General features: G+C 41.4%; 1 protein-coding gene across 1 annotated transcript in view; it reads right to left on the bottom strand.

The window, feature by feature from the left end:
* pllp (plasmolipin) overlaps positions 1 to 9,838 on the bottom strand; it is a 29,198-nt gene extending 19,360 nt beyond the window's left edge. The window contains exon 1 of the mRNA XM_060922956.1: positions 9,603 to 9,838. Within this exon, the coding sequence (XP_060778939.1) occupies positions 9,603 to 9,740 (138 nt within the window). The 5' untranslated portion in view covers positions 9,741 to 9,838. The remainder of the gene's footprint in view (positions 1 to 9,602) is intronic.
* Between the last annotated feature and the right edge of the window lie 11,964 nt (positions 9,839 to 21,802).

Raw genomic sequence — 21,802 nt, 5'->3', positions numbered from 1 at the left:
ATCAAATTCAAAATGAGCATATATTTTTCAAAAAACAATACAATTCCTCATTTTCAACATCAGATATATTGTCAAGTCAAGTCAAGTCAAGTCAACTTTATTGTCAAATATGCTATACATGCTTGACATACAGCACAGATGAAATTACAGTCCTCTCTGACCCACGGTGCAAACAGGCAATGCAGTAAATAAAAAAAATAGAATAATTGAATAAACAATACAAACAGTATAACCACTCTAGATAAGAACTGGACATAGACTAAACACTCATAAATAAAAAAATAGAATAATTGAAATAAACAACAAACAGAATAAACACTCAATAAGAACTAGACATAGACTAAACACTCAGATAAAAATAGAATAATTGAAATAAACAATACAAACAGTATGAACACTAGATAAGAACTAGACATAGACTAAACACTCATATGTATACACACACACATACATACATACACACACACACACACACATAAACTGAAGCAAATAAACAATCAAGGGCACTTGAGGTATAGCAGGTAAACATGAGATAAGCAGAATAAACAATAAACAATAAACTAATAGCTGTTAAGGTGAGGTTGTCTTTGTACTATTTTCAATGAAATATAGAGTTTCCATGATTTGCAAATCATCACACTCTGTTTTTATTTACATTTTACACAGCTTCGCAATTTTTATACAACTGACATTGTATAAAATCCATCCTAATGTTATTGGTAGTGTATGTATTCACCAACAAACAAATCGCTTTTGTGCAAATTTCCATAGCTGGCTGGCTAGATGTCATTAATACTGAAATAATATTGCTATCATGGTGGCGATATGCTTTAGCACAATTAAAGGCCATAGGCAAGGGTCGGAGGTGGAACGTAGAATATCAACTTTATTTTCTAGAAGAACGACCCAAAAAGCGAATTCAATCTTCCTGGTGTCTAATTTGCACCCTAAAATTGAATAAAACAGTTAAATTATACTGGTTTGCACAAGTTCCAAAGGTTTGTTTACATCTCACTTATGCACACTTTTACCGCCAGGGGACCGTCGTCATGACGTCATTCAAGGCAAACAGACTGGGAGCAGTTCTGTGTTTACCTGCGAACCGAGCACAAGTGTATGGACTTTGGTCGTGAGAGGTTGTGTAAAATGTCTGAATGCGATAGCGATTTTGAAGTAGGAACTCTCCAAATTGAATATCGAGAGGTGAAACCATATATGTATGAACCTATGGCCGTTGCGAAGCAATCTGTGAATGTGGCTCACTGGTTTGACCGTGCGGTCTCGGAATCGGATAGCAACTCAGCTGACTCTGATCACGGTGACCCCGGACCTCAACAAGACTCACGCCCAAACGATTTATCCTGGTAGTTATGATAAATTCTTACTTTTGTTGTAATACTAAATAAGAGCCCTTTTGAAGAATAATTAAACCGCCCTCCCTAGTGGATATAGGTAATGATTACTTGACAGTGTGGTGGTAGGCCACATTAGCCTGCCATCCACGGCATTATACTATTTATAGCCTACTCTAAGCAAGGAAATATCCCTTTTGTCTCATTTCCACAATGATTGTACAGGATCCCTTAGGATTCTTGACTTGTCAATTGCAAGCAAGGTAAAAATGTTTACCTCCAATCTTCTCCTTTTTGCTTGAGCATTGCTGGTCCTTTTCTTCTTTAACTGCTTGATTTTGTGTTCGAGTTTTGTCAGAACAGCGTCAGGTTTGAGCCTTCTCTGTCCGACACTGACACCTAAACTCTCCAACAGATGGGGATTCTTCAAAAAGTGATTGGAGCACAGAGTGGCATATTTACCCGGCTGCCAACCCTCTCGCTTCACGCGCACAATCCACTCTCTCCGCCTCTTCTCCTCTCTCGGGAAAAGGTAAAAACTTCTTCCTGAACCGGTCCCGTTGTTATAGTTCACTGCACAACAATAAGGCATGGTTTTTCTTTGGAAATTCCTGAATGCACGTCTGCACTCAAGCTGAATGGCAATGCAAATAAACGGAAGTGGACTCAACTCAAGCGATTTGTTTGCCATGAATGACGTCACGCACCGAGTGGTCACAAAAATCGCCAAGCAGAAATTCGCCACGATCCGTGCTAACTTATTCTAACTTATTTTAATTATTATTTATTAACAATACTTCTTGGGCCCAGAAGAAAATTACAGAGGGTTTTTTAACATTTAAATTTTCAAATGTACATAAATTTAAAACCTTTGCCTATGACCTTTAAGCTAGTGCAATTAAACTAGCCTTTTCATTGTTAAACGTCTCAGTGTTTCAAAACTTCTTAATATAAATGGGTAACAAATTGTATTAGTGCATATGTCCAGAAATGTTCAAATAAGTAGGTTTATGATGGTAAATTCTGTGGTGAAGTTAGCTGGCTGACTACAGCTGGTCTCTTTTGGGAAAGCTGCCAGTTACGTCATTTATATTCAGCATGCACAGTGCACCTACACATTGTGCAATCCCACGTCCACAGAAGTATACTTGAGCCTCAGCGATGCGCTGTTTAGGACATTGTAATGCATAATGTTTCATATGTATTATTTTGTTTTTCATCAATATCCATCCATTGATTATCCATAACTGCTTATCCTGTGCAGGGTTGCGGGCAAGCTGGAGCCTATCCCAGCTGACTGTTGGCGAGAGGTAGGGTACACCCTGGACAAGTCGCCAGATCATTGCAGGGCTGACACATAGAGACAAACAACCATTCACACCTACATTCAATTTAGAGCCACCAATTAGCCTAACCTGCATGTCTTTGGACTGTGGGGGAAAACCAGAGCACCCGGAGGAAACCCACGCAGACACAGGGAGAACATGCAAACTCCACACAGAAAGGCCCCCATCGGCCACTTGGCTTGAATCCAGAACCTTCTTGCTGTGAGGCAACAGTGCTAACCACTACACCATCGTGCCCCCCCAATCAATCAATATCTCATCTCATCTCATTATCTCTAGCCACTTTATCCTTCTACAGGGTCGCAGGCAAGCTGGAGCCTATCCCAGCTGACTACGGGCGAAAGGCGGGGTACACCCTGGACAAGTCGCCAGGTCATCACAGGGCTGACACATAGACACAGACAACCATTCACACTCACATTCACACCTACGGTCAATTTAGAGTCACCAGTTAACCTAACCTGCATGTCTTTGGACTGTGGGGGAAACCGGAGCACCCGGAGGAAACCCACGCGGACACGGGGAGAACATGCAAACTCCACACAGAAAGGCCCTCGCCGGCCCCGGGGCTCGAACCCAGGACCTTCTTGCTGTGAGGCAACAGCGCTAACCACTACACCACCGTGCCGCCCATCAATCAATATATACCGGTAAAAGTTAAAATTTTGCCTAATAAACTTCCTTCTGGTGTGTGATTGATGTTCACTCTCACCAGCTTGAATGATGCTCACATTCATTAGTTGCAAACTGATTCATTTAGTTTGAGCATGCTCAATGAATGATGCTCATTTAGTGTGTTCATGCAGAACACTGGGGATGGGTGGAGCTAAAAATTGTACTGCAACCAGTTAGCAGGGGCGCTACTCTCATGGTGGTCCATGTGCTGTCCATTTTTGTCCAATTAATGGTTCCAACTAAAGAGGGAAGAGTGGAATGCTGGAATACAAAAAATATTGTTTTTGTTCAGAATGAACCAAAATAAAAATGTAACATTTCTAATACCTGGTTTAAAATATCAGCATTAAAAGCAGGTACTCCACTGCATTATTTTTTACCTTTAGCATCTTTTAGGTGCCTATAGTGTACATTTAAAGCTTTAGTGGTTAGCGTGTCTGCCTCTCGGTCAGGAGATCGCGAGTTCTACTCGTGGTTAGGTCATACCAAAGACCATCATAAAAATGGTACCTATTGGTGTCTGGCAAGGCACGCTGCAGTACAGATGCGAGTCAAACTCTCGCGGTTACCAGTGGACTAGTCCCCCACTGTAACCCTAACTGTATAGGCAAGAGGCGGAGGGTTATGGAAACGGAGATCAACACCGCCCGATTGCATGCTGCGGGAAGGACTTTAGACGTTTCCACAAGTTAACACCGTTCCTTGAGGTCTTAATGAAATGTCAGTGACATGCTTTGGTCAAAATTCCAAAGGATAAAGCACAACAGCACCCTGTGTTCTCACCCTGTCTAAACAGCCCTGTTAAAACATTTGAGTGCTTGTTCCTTTAAATGATATTAATCACTGCTCTCCCCACGCCCCTCTTTTGCCAGCCAATCAGGTAGCACTTTCCTCATGAATATTCATTCCTAAACACATTTGTCAAGCCATGAGTGGAGATATTCAGATGAGAGGGCAGCATAATTCTAATGTGCTCCCCTTGTGACATGCAAAGGGGAGCTAAATCTGAATGGCTTGTTGAAGCACATATTTTCTGAAACAGGGAGTGCAAAAGAAACTGACTACGTTGTCTTATTTCAGGGTTTGTAGGCTCCAGATACCTAAATGTTTGTGCACAAACACTGAAAAGGGAGTTTTTCATCATATATTTAATACTAATTATGATCCATTTGTGGACCATTTAAAGTTTGTTATATTCATGTTTCCTGTTGAAAGGTACACATTAAAGGCACAAAAGATAAGGACATCACCCTAGCCACAAGGAAAGGTATAGTTTAGAACTCTTTTTTCTAAGAGTGTAGCCTAGCACTCAATATTTCAATCACGAAAGCAGGCTGGAAAATACTTCTGTCCACATAAATGCTTATCCATTGAGCATTTTGAAGTTGATAGACCGATGAAAGGTTCTGGCCTGAGCATGATGGCTGAATTAACTTCGAAAGGTTCTGAGTAAATGTGAGTTAAATTACACATCTACTGATACATTTAGCATTAACCTAACAACCTGATTGTAGTGGCCACATTATTTTCTATTCTATAACTATCTGATGAAGTGTTTCCAATAACATAGTTTAGTACAATGCATATATTTTAGCCAAATCAATTATTAATTTATAAAATGGTTTCAGCTTCCTGGTGGTGGCATGAACCTACAGTACACTGAAAGGGCATGACACCTGAGATCTGGCATACATGACTACAAACAGTTCTGAGGATTGGAACTAAGAACAGACACCACCACCACTACAACAAAAACAACAACAATCAGCATTATATTTGTTAATTATATAGCACACTTTAAAAAGGCCAAACAAAAGTTAGTATACAATTGTGCACAACAAGGAGATGAGGTTGGATTAGATTAGATTAGATTAGATTAGATTAGATTAGATTAGATTAGATTAGATTAGATTAAGTTATATGAAGTTTGCTTTGGGTCAAACACTTTCTATTGTATCTTTTCAAGTTCAAGTAAAAGAACTTGCGGGAAGAGTATAAACAGTTACATACTGTACCGTTCCACTTTTATTATCATTATACCTAATATATAGTAATGTGGAATAGCTGTAACATCACAATCATGTCATATCTTTTGCTCATTAAACCAGATTAAATGTTACAGATAACTTTACTTTAACCAGGATAGGCTAAGGGTGGAAACGGTGTGACAGAAATGTCTCATGACATGCTGTCTCCTGAGTACAATTTGTGATCATCTCAGTAATAAGTATTTTATAACTGTATTATTCACGAATATCTGTATAAGTTTGAACTTTAACCTCATACGTTTTTATAACCTTATTGTTCCAATAATATAAAAAAAGATTAAGACATAGATTACCTATCATGCTTTATCCTGGTTTACCTAGTTTAGTTTCAGGGTTTTTTTTCCAGTTTATTTATTTAGTGCTTAATTATAGCATAGCTAATTCTAGCACTAGTGGTCTAATGGTATAATAATAAATAAATCATATAAATTTACAAGCATGTTAACAGTGGTATGAAATACTAATAAAATATAATTAAAATCAGTCTGTCTCTTCTGATTACACGCATCTAATAAAATATGTACCCTGCTCTTTAAAACTCGAAACATGTGCATTTACAACACAGTTGACAATTGATTCCATACTGGAATAGTCCTAATAAAAAATGAGTTTTTATATAGCTTTTCCATGGACTCATTTCTAGATAACTTAGAATTTCCAACTTTAAGTGAGGATATGTCGGGAAGTTTAGATGAACCCCTTAAGTTAGAAGAAATCACCTCCTGCATAGCCCAAATGCGGAGTAACAAAGCCCCTGGCCCAGATGGCTATCCAGTGGAGTTTTTTAAGAAGTTTTCTATTCAACTAGCCCCTTTACTACTGGATGTCTATAATGACTCATTGGAGCAGGGAATTTTACCTCCAACTCTCAATCAGGCTTTGATTTCCCTTATATTAAAGAAAGACAAGGACCCAAATCTATGCGGCAGCTACAGACCCATCAGTCTTCTTAACAACGATGTTAAAATTCTGGCGAAGGTGCTAGCACGTAGACTGGAGACATGTCTCCCTAAAATTATTTCAGAAGACCAAACAGGTTTTATCCTGGGCCGTCAACTATCATTTAGTGTACGCAGACTCTTGAACGTGGTTTTATCTCCTTCTGCCTCTCCAACCCCTGAGCTGGTCATTTCCCTTGACGCAGAAAAAGCGTTTGATCGCGTAGAATTTAATTACTTATTTTCTGTATTGCACAGGTTTGGGTTTGGAACTAAATTCATTTCTTGGATTCGTCTTCTGTACTCTGCCCCAACTGCTAGTGTTAAAACCAACTCTGATATATCTCCTGCCTTCCCTCTAACACGTGGCACACGTCAGGGGTGTCCCTTGTCACCTTTATTATTTGCAATAGCCATAGAACCACTTTCAATTGCCTTGAGAACTTCCCCACTATTCTCTGGTATTATTAGAGGAGGCCTTGAACATAGAGTCTCGCTCTATGCCGATGATTTATTGTTATATGTGTGTGACCCTCTTAACTGCACTGAGAAAATAGTGGATTTACTTAAGACATTTGGAACATTCTCAGGTTATAAATTGAACATTGATAAGAGTCTCTGTTTTCCTGTCAATCAATCTGCTAAATTAATCCCTCCAGGTACACTACCCTTTCAGTTATCCCCTAATAGCTTTAAATATTTAGGCGTCAATATCTCTCATTCACTTAGCTCTCTTCATAAAAACAATTTCATAAAACTTGTTGAGAATATAAAAGCAGATCTTCAGAGATGGCATGCTTTACCCCTTTCTCTTGTTGGCCGAATTGAGACAATTAAAATGAATGTGTTACCCCGTATCTTATTTCTGTTTCAGACACTCCCTCTTTTTCTTCCGAAACCTTTTTTTAAGTCACTGGACAGAAGTGTGTCCTCTTTTATTTGGAATGGCAAGATCCCCAGGATTCAGAAAAGAATGTTAGAGAGACCCAAGCTGGTTGGGGGTTTTGCTCTACCAAACATGCTGTTATACTATTGGGCCGCTAACATTCAAATGCTTAAGAAATGGTGTCATTACCCAGACATTAACTGGTGTGTAATAGAAGCAAACTCTTGCATTACATCTTCACTACCAGCCTTGCTTTTTGGTCCTCTCTCTATACGCCCTTCTCAACACACTAATAATCCTTTGGTGCGTTCCTCCTTAAAAATCTGGAAGCAGTTTAGAAATCACTTTGGTTTAAAAGCTCCATCTGTCCTTCTTCCCATCTGCAATAATCACTTGTTCTTACCTTCCAGTATAGATAAGACCTTCATGTTGTGGAGAAATATGGGCCTGGTCTCTTTCAATGACCTATACTCAGTTAATTCTTTTGTAAGCTTTGCTGACCTGGTCAAAAACCGTGGTGTCTCAAATCAAGGTCTTTTTAGATATTTTCAATTAAGAGACTTTGCAAAAACTCATTTCACTTCCTTCCCTACATTGCCAGAAAAAACTCTGTTGGAAGACATTATGTACAATCCAGTTATAAACAGCCGCATTTCCTCAATACACAATCTCCTCCTCTCATCCCAGTTGTCTCCTCTGTTATGGCTTAAGGAGAATTGGGAAAAGGAACTTGGTCTTCCATTGGAAGATGTCTGGTGGATGGATGTCTTGGCCAGGATTAACACCACCTGTATTTGTGCACGAATGAGTCTTATTCAGTTCAAAGTGGTTTTCAGACTTCACTACACCAGGGCCAGGCTGAAAAAACTGTTCCCTGAAGCGGATGATCTCTGCATCAGGTGTTCTCACTCTCCAGCAGATCATACACACACTTTCTACACCTGTACCAAACTTAATGCTTTCTGGTTATCTTTCTTCACCACCCTCTCTGAAGTCCTGAATATTCCTATCTCCCCATGTCCTTTAATTGCAATTTTTGGTGTGTCCCCTGTTTTAGGGAAATTTAACAGTTACCAAGCTGATGTTATTGCATTTGCTGCACTAATAGCCAAACGTCAAATACTTCTTCACTGGAAGAGCCCTAAACCACCTGGCTCTTGTTCCTGGCTTGGAGAGCTTATGTCTTTCCTACACCTAGAGAAAATAAAGCATACTGTTAGAGGATCTTTGAGAACATTCTATAAAACGTGGGAGCCCCTCCTTTCCTATGATCTATTTAACATAAACCAACAATTAGACATTGAAGACTAGTGACACTTTCCCCCTTTTTTTTTATTTTTATTTATTGTACATATTGTTTTAAATTGTTTGCTTTTTATTAGTAGTAGTATCATTATTTTATGTTTATTATTATTATTTATTTATTTATTTATTTATTTTTCACTCTGCTTCATTTTAATGTCTTTGTTGTCTTTGTGTATATGTATGTATCTTTATGGGTAGATATGCATCTACTAGTTCAGGCCGATTTGCCCTTTCTTTATAATAGTTTAAGTTTCATTTTCAGTTCATGGGAATTATTGGGTTGGGGAGGGTGGGTGTTTTGGGTGTTGGGTTCTTGATTTAAAAACAAAAACAAACCCATGGCCTGTAAACATTTTATACTTTGACTGTGATTCTCTTTGTGGTTTGTCCAATAAACATATTAAAAAAAAAAAAAAAAAAAAAAATGAGTTTTTATATGCGTTTATTCTAGCAGACACTTGTCAGTAATTACATTGGTGGTTTAATCGTCCTGTTCTAAAATATGGTTCAAGTTCTCCTGGGAAATCGATATTTATTAATTGGTGTTGAATCTTGTAGGAAAAAACAAGATCATTTAAAAGTCTCTGTTTTTCCAGTGAAATCCAATTAAGTTGTTGGAGCATCACAGTGATGCTGCCGGAATGGCAGTAGTCATTCAGCACAAATCTTGCAGCTTTTCTCGATACAGATTCAATCGCTGCTATATCTTTCTTGCGGGATGAAGACCAAGCAAATGAAAAGTCAAAACTAATGTGTTTAAGATACTAATTCCAAATAAAATGTATAAATCTGATTTAAAAGGAAAGGATGGATGAATGTATGGAGTGTATGGATAATCAGAATTGCCTGTTGAATCCTTGGAGGACTTGCTGAGACATTATTAAGATCAACCATGCATGGCCAAAGCAGATGGCAGACAGGCAGGAGAACGTGTAAATGATAGGGTTGAAAGGGTGTAAGATGACAAGACACTTTATATCAAACTGAGCAATCAAGCAAAAAAAAAAAATTACACATTAGATTACTGTATAGTCTTTTTTTTCACAACTTACAATCTCCACCAGCAAAAGTATTCCAGGCACGCTCTTAATGAAGTTCAGGCCAGTAGATGTGTTCATGACGCTCATGGAATCTGTCTGAAATAGAGGCGAGCTGGTCTGAGTGTTCACCTTCCCAGGAAAATCTGCCATGTCTATATAATCCAAGTGCGGAAGCCTTGTGAAATAGGTTACATTTCCCTTTCACAATAGACAAAGGTTACAAGGAAGAACCAAACAGAGGAAGGTTCACAGTTCCGGCCAGTGAAGGATCTACCTAGCAACTCTATCTAAACATACAGGTGCCTAATGATACCTGCTCTCTCTCTCTCTCTCTCTCTCTCTCTCTCTCTCTCTCTCACACACACACACACAGTCACATTTTGACTTTTCATTTGTAAAAGTGTTTTTGTGTGTAAGAGCATTTTCTTGTGTACATAGGGCTTGTCAAGCGTTAATAAATAACTTTATCACATGACCTAAATTAAATAATTACTTTGCAGTGTTGCCCAACCAGGCAGAAGATAAATAATGAATAGATGAACACACAAAAGGTGAAAACCTTTATTGGAAATATTTGATATATACTGTAGAGTGTGGTTACAATAATTCAAATACCACGCTGTAAATATAAGTACTATACATATAATTACAAAGTCTGTGCTGGTTATATTTAGGAAATTATTCATGTTTGGTGAATGATAGACTTATACTTGGTCTATGGAGTGAATTCAGGTAATATAGGGTATTAATGTGTATTTCTTCTAGAAAGTGGAGGTCAGTATTGCTATTATTAAGCTTCAGTAGATAACCGGTTAATTAAATCTTTTATTTTTAATAGATAAAGAAACTGGCTTTAAAAATATTAAAAACAGTAACATTGTGCCCCCCCCACCCCCCCACCCCCCAATTATATTATGGGGGAATAAAGCCCAAAATCTTAAGCACATTCTGGCTTGACTGTTTCAAGTTATGGAATCACTAGAAGCCAAGGCTAAACACAAAGTCTAATAGTCCTACCATAAATCAAGATAAGCCACCTTGATTGATAAAGTGCAATTGAAGGCAACAGTGCAGGATTTTAAAATCAAGTTCATTTAAACAAAATTAAATAGCAGGCAGTACAGAGCAGAACAAAATTACTAATAAGCAGCAAAGAGAGGCCATTGCAAGGCATATGCTATCCCATCTTTAATACCCATAAGAAGACTGTATTTTGTGTGCTATATTCAATACTTATGCATTTTCTTCAAGAAATAAAACCAGAAGTGGTCAAACCTCTGTGCCTAAATCTTTCAAATTAGCCATGATCAAAACACTAATTAAAAGCCTGCCATTGGCCCTTGTGCATTTCCCAACTGTAGGCTCTAATATCTTAGAAAAGGCTGTAGCTCAGCAGCAAAGCTCCTACTGGCATAGTAATCATATACATGAAATCTTTAAGTCAGGGTTTTGATCTCAACACAGTACTGGAACAACACTGGTTAAGGTAGTAAATGAGCTATCACTGGCCTCCAATTAGGGTTATGATGCTCATTTTATATTATTTTAATCAGCACATCTTTTGCAACCATCTCATCTCGTTATCTCTAGCCGCTTTATCCTTCTACAGGGTCCCAGGCAAGCTGGAGCCTATCCCAGCTGACTACGGGCAAAAGGCGGGGTACACCCTGGACAAGTCGCCAGGTCATCACAGGGCTGACACATAGACACTCATTCACAGTCAATTTAGAGTCACCAGTTAACCTAACCTGCATATCTTTGGACTGTGGGGGAAACCCACGCGGACACAGGGAGAACATGCAAACTCCACACAGAAAGGCCCTCGCCGGCCCCGGGGCTCAAACCCAGGACCTTCTTGCTGTGAGGCGACAGCGCTAACCACTACACCACCATGCCACCCTTTTGCAACCATCATTCAAGATATTCTTAACACAGACTCAATAATTTTGTTACAGTTAAGGGAATGTCTCTTTTCTGGCTTCAATCTTATCATCATCATCATCATCATCATCATCATATTCCCTTTGTGGAGTGTCCTCCTTAGGGTGCTTCTGTCTTGGTAGGAAGAATCCTATCGAGCAGTTGCAAGAAGTCTGATTTATCCATCATTGCACGTCTTATCTGTTCTGTGGCTTATCTGTTATTTGGCTGACTACTATCAGTTTGCAAATGTTAAGAGTGCATTCTATGCATAATACACGAATAAGGTTTGGCACTTTTCTTCCTCTTTTTGAAGCTTCTGTAGATAATATTACTCGGGTATTTTTTATTAATTCTCAGAAACTTCATTAAAATAACAAATATAATGTTGGTACAGGATAAAAAAAACCCCAAAACAAAACAGAACAAAGCCCTAGTTCATGCTTTTAGTACCATAGTGTAGTTTCACTGTTGTAGCACTTTGTTTTCTGGATGTTCCAGTAGGTGTATAAATAAGCACTAGTGGGACCAAAATGCAGCAGCCAGAGTCCTCAGTAGAACAAGAAAGTTTTATGTCACAACCAAATTTAATCCATATTATACTGTCTCTCAGTAAAATTCCACCTTAGAGTACCTGAGTGAACTTTTGGTTTATTATCACCTGCTATGCCTGCTTTGATCAAAAGTTGCAGGTTCTTTATCAGTGCCTAGAATAATAAAAGCAACAAACTTGTCCAGCTTTTGAGTAGCCTTCCAGTTTGTGTTCTTGGGCATATCTGAATTATCTGATCTTGACGCACTTTGACTGCTGAATCTAATGCTCCATTCCTGTTCTGTTCATCCTTGTTATCTGGAACTTTCTGCATTATTTACCTTTATTTTATTTAAAAAAATGTTACCTTTTGTATCTGTAGTGGATAATCCTACCTGGATACTGTAAATCTGCACTTTTGTGCTAACTGCTGTAAGAACTTTATCATGTTGCCATTCCTTCTCACAATGTTTAGGGGCTGAAGACACCAAGTGAGGAAATGTTTCAGGTGTTATTTTGTCCCATTCTTCCTGCAAACAGATCTTAAGGTGTGCAACGGTACAGGGTCATCTTTGTCTTTGTTTGTTTGTTTGTTTGTTTGTTTGTTTGTTTGTTTGTTTCAAAATTCACCACACATTCTCTATTGGGGACAGAGTGGACAGACACCCTCTCCTTCCACAGCCATGCCATTGTAATGTATGCAGAATGTGGTTTTGCATTATCTTGTTGAAATATTCCTGGAAAAGATGTCATCTTAAAAACAGAATATGTTGCTCCAAAATCTCAATATACTTTTCTGTATTAATGCTGCCATCACAGAAGTGTAAGTTAACTTTGCCAAGGGCACTGACACAATCCCATACCATGACAGACCATGGATTTTGGACTTGGTGCTGCCGGTAACAATCTGGATGGTCCTTTTTGTCCTTGGTCTGGAGCACATGGTATCCATTTCTGACAAAAAAGACCTGGAATACTGATTCATCTGACCACAGTAAATGTTTCCACTGTGTGATGGTCCATCCCAGAAGTTGATGGCGCTTCTGGACACAGTTAACATAAGGCTTCTTTTTTTCACAGTAAAGTTTTAACTGGCATTTGTGAATGCAACTCCGTGTTGTAGTGCTTGAGGAAGGCTTGCCAAAGTAATCCTGAGCCCATGTGATTATATCAGCTGTAGATGAATGACGGTTCTTGATGCAGTGCCATCTGAGGGATCAGAGATCACAGGTGTTCAGCTTAGGCTTGTGCCCTTGCCCTTTATGCACTGAAATTCCTCCATATTTCTTGAATCATTTAATGATATTATGCGCTGTAGGGGGTGAAATACCCAAATCCCTTCAAATCTTTCTTGGAGGAAGATTGTTTTTAAACATTTCATATAATTTTCTCATGCGTTTGTTGACAAACTGGAGATCCTTGGCCCATCATTACTCCTCAAAGACTAGGCCTTTTCTGGATACTGATTTTATACCAAATCATGATTACAGTCATCTGTTGATATCACCTGTTTCAATTCACATCATTATTTCACATCATTATTTAATTGTTTTACCTCAAATTGCCCCGTCCCAACTTTTTTGGAACGTGTTGCAGGCCAGAAATGCAGGAACGTATGTATGAAATGAAGTTGACCAGACAAAACATGAAATGTATTAGGTTTATACTGTCTGCAATGAAATTCAAATCAAAGTACATTTTTAAATCACTTCTTTCATTTTTTATTTTCATTAATATCATAATAATATATATATAAAATATTAATTTATAACATTAATATCAGTCCTTAGCATCTGTGTTGCTCTGCATTACTCGTACTGTCTGACGTCTCACTCTACTAGTGACTGGCATATTTCAAAACATATTACAAATTAAACAAATCAAAAGCATTCAAATTACAGTCATGTAATCATGTAACAAACACCTTTTTAACCTTTTAACTGAACTTACTGCTTTTAAATCATCAGTATTTATTATTGTCATTGAACTCAATGTTCACCAAAATAATAATGTGAGATTAGGCAATCATAGTGCCATAAATTCTTGTCATGTCTTGGTCAGGAGACTGGCAACAATACAAGTTCACTTCAACCAATCAAGGACAGTCATGTCCTTGCATGTCTTTGGGGAGGAGTGTCAACAAATTATCAATCATGGCTATCAAAGATCAAATTCTGACATCCTAAACTTTTCACTGAGGTGTTGTGGAGCATTACTGTTCTTTGATTATGTCATACATAAGGCCCATTTATTGTTCCAGACATTCATATTTTGGCCAGATGCTGAACATTTGTCGGCCACAAAAATCAGGCTCAATTCATGTCGTCTGATCCTAGCATTAAATTTGATTGGGTTGGGTAGTGTGATTGTGTTCCCAGTGTCCAATGGTATAGAAAGAGAATTGGGGTTACAGTGGAGTTACAGGGAGAATTTGTCACAAGGAACTAAGTATTCAGGGATGAATAAACATTCCATCCATCCATTTTCTATCTAGGTTATCTTTCAGGGTCACAAGGATTGCTGGAGCCAATCCCAGTTGACTTTGGGCAAGAGGCAGGGTACATCCTGGACATGCCACCAATCTATCGCAGGGCTAATACAGAGATGAACAACCATTCACACCTATGGACAATTTAGATTAACCTGTTGACTTAATATGTATGGCTTTGGACTGCGGGTGGAAACCGGAGCACCCGGAGGAAACCCACACAGGCACAGGAAGAACATGCAAACTCCACACAGAAAGGCCCCAGCTGGCCGTGAGGTTCGAATCCAGAACTTTGCTGTGAGGCGAGAGTGCTACTGCACCACCCTTATAAACATTCCTCTTACACAAATACATAAATCTAAAGAAGATAATACATTTATATTTCTCACATCATTACAGATGAATTGAACTCACATTTTTTAAATAAATAATAACTAAAAGTACATATATAAAATAGTTACTTAATGCAACTTAAAAATGTAGTGTTTGAATATCATGAGATAGCACAATTTGTTAGCCTGTCTGAATATAAGCACTAGGCTAATTGATCCCAAGGTGAAGAACATAGTTTTCTAGGGACACCAGAATTAGCTTGAGATAACAAGTTATTTGTCTTGAGGGCTCATAACAAACATTTATTTCTCTGCATAACAAAAGTTGTCTTGAGATAACATGACTTCAACAACTCTCATTAGGGTTGCTTTTGGTCCACTAGAGGATAAATACAGGTACCTGGAACTCCTCACTAATCAGACAGAATTAAAGGAACCTATCATCTTCAATGATGAAACAGCTTCAAGAACTTCAAGCAAGTCCAGTTGCCTTCTTTAGCACCTGCGGTTTACAATGACCTGGATGACTGAGAACCTTCACAGACATTTTGAGATAACAATTTAGCCTACTAATAAGCTAATGTATTCTCTACAGAATTTCTGCCATTTGAATCTACACTAGTTAGCTACTTGTGGTCAGTATAAAGCAATCTCTCTAGAATTCTATAGGTTACAAACATATGCTTTTAATCATTCTTTTACAGTAAGATGATAAATTCAAAGGCCTTTTCATATCTATCAGCTGTTGGTATTACATTTTCAGTTAAACAGTTAAACAAAGGCTTAATCCATGTCCCTCATGTCGTCTGAGGGAGTTTTTCCTTGCCACCATCGCCACAGGCGTGCTCATTGGGGATAGATTAGGGATAAAATTAGCTCATGTTTTAAGTTGTTCAAATTCTGTAAAGCTGCTTTGCGACAATGTTTATTGTTAAAAGCGCGATACAAATAAACTTGACTTGACTTGACATTTTAACCAATTAATGTTCCCATCAGATTATTATCTCGTCTCGTCTTCATCCGCTTATCCGGGGCCGGGTCGCAGAGGCAGCAGTCTAAGCATGGAAGCCCAAACTTCCCTCTCCCCAGACACCTCGGCCAGCTCCTCGGGAAGAACACCGAGGCATTCCCAGGCCAGCCGAGAGACATAGTCCCTCCAGTGTGTCCTGGGTCTTCCCCAGGGCCTCCTCCTGGGGGGACGTGCCTGGAACACCTCCCCAGGGAGGCATCCAGGAGGCATCCGAAAGAGATGCCCAAGCCACCTCAGCTGATTCCTCTCGATGTGGAGGAGCAGCGGCTCTACTCCGAGCTCCTCCCAAGTGACTGTGCTTCTCACCCTATCTCTAAGAGAGCGCCCAGCCACCCTGCGAAAGAAACTCATTTCGGCCGCTTGTATCCGTGATCTTGTTCTTTTGGTCATTACCCAAAGCTCATGACCATAGGCGAGAGTTGGAACGTAGATTGACCAGTAAATCGAGAGCTTCGCCTTTTGGCTCAGCTCCTTCTTCACCACGACAGACCGGTAAAGCAACCGCATCACTGCGGAGGCTGCAACGATCCGCCTGTCGACCTCACACTCTATCCTTCCCTCACTCATGAACAAGATCCCGAGATACTTAAATTCCTCCACTTGAGGCAAGACTTCTCCACCAACCTGGAGAGGGCAAGCCACCCTTTTCTGGTCGAGAACCATGGCTTCGGACTTGGAGGTTCTGATTCTCATCCCAGCCGCTTCACACTCGACTGCAAACCGCCCCAGTGCATGCTGAAGGTCCTGGTTTGAAGAAGCCAACAGGACAACATCATCCGCAAAAAGCAGAGATGAAATCCTGTGGTTCCCAAACAGGATTCCTTCTGGCCCCTGGCTGCGCCTAGAAATTCTGTCCATAAAAATTATGAACAGAACCAGTGACAAAGGGCAGCCCTGCCAGAGTCCAACATACACTGGGAACAGGTCTGACTTACTGCCGGCAATGCGAACCAGACTCCTGCTCCGGTCATACAGGGACTGGACAACCCTTAGCAAAGAGCCCCGAACCCCATACTCCCGAAGCACCCCCCCACAGAATACCATGAGAGACATGGTCAAATGCCTTCTCCAGATCCACAAAGCACATGTGGACTGGTTGGGCAAACTCCCATGAACCCTCAAGCACCCTATGAAGGGTATAGAGCTGGTCCAGTGTTCCACGACCAGGACGAAAACCGCATTGTTCCTCCTGGATCCAAGGTTCGACTATTGGCTGAATTCTCCTCTCCAGTACCCTGGAGTAAACCTTCCCGGGGAGGCTGAGAAGTGTGAGTCCCCTATAAATGGAGCACACTGTCCAGTCCCCTTTCTTAAAAAGAGGGACCACCACCCCGGTCTGCCACTCCAGAGGCACTGTCCCCAACCACCACGTGATGTTGCAGAGGTGTGTCAGCCAAGACAGCCCCACAACATCCAGAGACTTGAGATACTCAGGGCGGATCTCATCCACCCCTGGTGCCTTGCCACCAAGGAGGTTGCAACCCACCTCAGTGACTTTGGCTTGGGTAATAGATGAGTCCACCTCTGAGTCATCAGCCTCCGCTTCCTCAATGGAAGACGTGATGGAGGGATTGAGGAGATCCTCGAAGTATTCCTTCCACCGCCCGACATTGTCCCCAGTCGAGGTCAACAGCTCCCCACCCGCACTGTAAACAGTGTTGGCAGAGTACTGCTTCCCCCTCCTGAGGTGCTGGACAGTTTCCAGAATTTCTTCGAGGCCGACCGATAGTCCTCCTCCATGGCCTCACCGAACTCCTCCCAGTTCCAAGTTTTTGCCTCTGCAACTGCCCAAGCTGCGGCACGCCTGGCCTGCCGATACTCGTCAGCTGCCTCAGGAGTCCCGGAGGCCAATATGGCCTGATAGGACTCCTTCTTCAGCTTGACGGCATCCCTTACTTCCGGTGTCCACCACCGGGTTCGGGGATTGCCGCCCCAACAGGCACCGGAGACCTTGCGGCCACAGCTCCAAACAGCCGCATCTACAATGGAGGTAGAGAACATGGTCCACTCAGACTCAATGTCCCCCACCTCCCTCAGAAGCTGGGAGAAGCTCTCCTGGAGGTGGGAGTTAAAGACCTCCCCGACAGAGTGCTCGGCCAGACGTTCCCAGCAGACCCTCACCATACGTTTGGGCCTGCCAGGTCTGTCCAGCTTCCTCCTCCACCAGCGGATCCAACTCACCACCAGGTGGTGATCAGTTGACAGCTCAGCCCCTCTCTTCACCCGAGTGTCCAAAACATAGGGCCGGAGATCAGATGAAATGACAACAAAGTCGATCATCGACCTCTGACCTAAGGTGTCCTGGTGCCACATGCACTTATGGACACCCCTATGCTCGAACATGGTGTTCGTTATGGACAAACTGTGACTAGCACAGAAGTCCAATAACTAAATACCACTCAGGTTTAGATCGGGGAGGCCGTTCCTCCCAATCACGCCCCTCCAGGTTTCACTGTCGTCGCCCACGTGAGTGTTGAAGTCCTCCAGTAGAACAATGGAGTCCCCAGTCTGAGCACCTCTCAGTACCTCTCCCAGGGACTCCAAGAAGGCCGGATACTCTATACTGCTATTCGGCCTGTAGGCACAAACAACAGCAAGAGCCCTCTCCCCAATCCGAAGGCACAGAGAGGCGACCCTCTCGTTCACTGGGGTAAACTCCAACACATGGCAGCTGAGCTGGGGAGCTATATGCAAGCCCGCACCAGCCCGCCGCTGCTCACCGTGGGCGACTCCAGAGAAGTGGAGAGTCCAGCCCCTCTCAAGGAGCTGGGTTCTGGAGCCCAAGCTGTGCATGGAGGTGAGCCCGACTATCTCTAGCCAGTACCTCTCAACCTCCCGCACAAGCTCAGGCTGTTTCCCCCCAGTGAAGTGACATTCCATGTCCCAACAGCTAGTTGCTGTGTTCGGGGATCAGGTCGTCAAGGCCCCTGCCTTCGACTGCCGCCCAATCCACACTGCACCGGCCCCCTACAGCTACCTCTGTGGGTGGTGAACCCACAGGAGTTCGGGCCCACGTCACCGCTTCGGGCTGAGCCCGGCCGGGCCCCGTGGGCAAAGGCCCGGCCACCAGGCGCTCGCATACGAGCCCCAACCCCGGGCCTGGCTCCAGGGTGGGGCCCCGGCTGCGCCATACCGGGCGATGTCACAGTCCTTGTTCTTTTATTATCCATAAGGGTTTTGGTGAACTGCTCTTGGTCTGGCCTGTCACCTAGGACCTGTCTGCCTTGGGAGACCCTAACAGGGGTGTAATGCCCCCGACAACATAGCTCCTAGGATCATTCAAGCACACAAACCCCTCCACCACAATAAGGTGGCAATTCTAGGAGGGGCCCATCAGTTTATTATTATTATTATTGGGCAGCATGGTGGTGTAGTGGTTAGCGCTGTCGCCTCACAGCAAGAAGGTCCGGGTTCAAGCCCCGTGGCCTGCGAGGGCCTTTCTGTGTGGAGTTTGCATGTTCTCCCCGTGTCCGTGTGGGTTTCCTCTAGGTGCTCCGGTTTCCGCCACAGTCCAAAGACATGCAGGTTAGGTTAACTGGTGACTCTAAACTGACCATAGGTGTGAATGTGAGTGTGAATGGTTGTCTGTGTCTATCTGTCAGCCCTGTGATGACCTGGTGACTTGTCCAAGGTGTACCCTGCCTTTCGCCCGTAGTCAGCTGGGATAGGCTCCAGCTTGCCTGCGACCCTGTAGAACAGGATAAAGCAGCTAGTGATAATGAGATGAGATTATTATTATTATTATTATTATTCCTACCATTTATGGCGTAGTAAATAAGTAAGTATGGAAATGTACGTTTAAATCTAAAAACAGTTTAATGTCAAACCTACCTAACATATAGACCTAATCTAAAAAAACTATAGAAAAAAAAGATCATCCTTTAATGCACCTTTAAATATAGTTGCATGATGTTGCTGTTATAGTGACCCTTACACAACCAGATGAAGAAATTCCTGGAACTCTGACAAAGCCACTGTTCCCTCAAACATATGAATAATGTTTGTATGTAGTTTTTTCTGATGCTGACAAGACAAATATCACATCCAGAGGATAATTTCCAGTCAGCACAGATTTCACGTTTCCAAAATGACAAGATGGTAGGTGCTTTCAGAAAATAAATTAACAGAAAACTAGTTAAAGGGAAAAAATATCATATGAAACCAGTATGAATGAATGCAGTATAGTGTTTTCACAAAGGGAAGTCAAATTAACCAAAGAGGGGCTCTCTGTTTGAATGAATGTGGGTGCCTTGTTCAAAAGCCATGAAAATAGTCCAGAACCCTCAAACAGTCTGACCAAACGGAAAGAGTTCAATCTTTGCCTCAAACCTGGCAGCACCATTAGCAAACCAAGGATGTCTCTTCTTGAAGCAGAAAGCTGCATCCATGACATGAGCCACCAAGAGCGAACATCAGTCATCGCCCACGAGCAATTTCCTGCTCTATAAAACTGGATGACACAACTGAGATAAAGGCATCCATCCTGGGCTTTCTTGCTGCTCCTGAAACCACCGGTCTTGCTTTTTTATTTAATTTCGAAGAGGCTAGACCAGCTGAACATAATCTTTGATGACTGTAGGGGACACTGGAGCCAACATGAAGGTCAAAAGTTCAAGCCTTTTGAACATGAGCAAAAAACATGAGCACTATGTGTTTTCTGTGAGGCTCACACATTGAACTTTGTTGTTCCAGATGGAGCAAAGGCTTCTACAGATGCCATCAGTCACTGTAAAAACAAATCTTTAGGCACAAAAAAAAATGAACGCAACAGTTTCCATTAGTCTTTTTAAGTTATGAGAACTTCTAATGAAATTATGTTCAACCAATGAACTAGTATATTGAGTTTGGGGAATTAGCTTTTTCTCTACAATCAAAAGTATTTTTAACTACCACTTACTTAATAATTGACACACTGACACATCAACACAAGTTTTTAAAGCTAGACAACCTTTCGATTTCATAAAATCAGTGAAATTTAATTCCCTCTGAAATGTGGTCATTGTGATATATGTTTATTTCTGTAATATCTCACAAATATCAGGCCATTCTGTGGCTGGGAAGTTATTTAATTTGAGGGGATTTCCGAGCAAATAATGTGCATGAAATCGCTTGCTTCGCGCAGTCAAACAGACAGAGGAAGTCCATGTGTGTATGCGCAGGTTTACCTTTGACCCTGCACTGACAGTTCTATCATTCTGTCGCTAAACGAACAGCTGATCACACCGAGATGCTCGCTGACGGCCGATATTTATTAGTTTGGTCCTGCGTTTTACTTTCCTTCACAACATAACGTCTTTTCTTCCTGATTTCTGTTACTGTAGTCGGTCTTTCATGTTTCATTCGCACACTCCCATCCTTTCCTCTCCTGTTTCAAATTTGTATCCCATAATGCCTTGCGCGAACAAGGAAAGCCCACCATGTGATGCATGACGTAGTATCTTGAATTGGGTCATGCTGAAGCAGGAAAAAATAGTGGAGAATTTAGGGCCATGTGGCCCTAAATTCATTAATTGTTCTATTTTAAAAAAAAAGACTAATAAAATTGGAAGTCTGTGATTCAAATTCAGTAGCTTTTGGTCCACTAAACAAAAATAATTGGGTGTCAGGGAAAATTATTTTTATGACCTAAACTTGAAAAATCTGAAAGGCAGTCTACCTTTAAGTTGATTACTCATAAAAATTAAGTTGATCCAAAAGTTTTTCCACATTATATAAAATGAATTTTTAAGCGTTATGTACTTAATTACCATAATTTGGAACACAGGCGGCACGGTGGTGTAGTGGTTAGCGCTGTCGCCTCACAGCAAGAAGGTCCTGGGTTCGAGCCCCGGGGCCGGCGAGGGCCTTTCTGTGTGTAGTTTGCATGTTCTCCCTGTGTCCGTGTGGGTTTCCTCCAGGTGCCCCGGTTTC

Source organism: Neoarius graeffei, chromosome 6, assembly GCF_027579695.1.
Source record: "Neoarius graeffei isolate fNeoGra1 chromosome 6, fNeoGra1.pri, whole genome shotgun sequence".
Lineage (NCBI taxonomy): Eukaryota > Metazoa > Chordata > Actinopteri > Siluriformes > Ariidae > Neoarius > Neoarius graeffei.
Note: the sequence above shows the minus strand (reverse complement) of the source record. Positions and strands in the feature narration are given on the sequence as shown.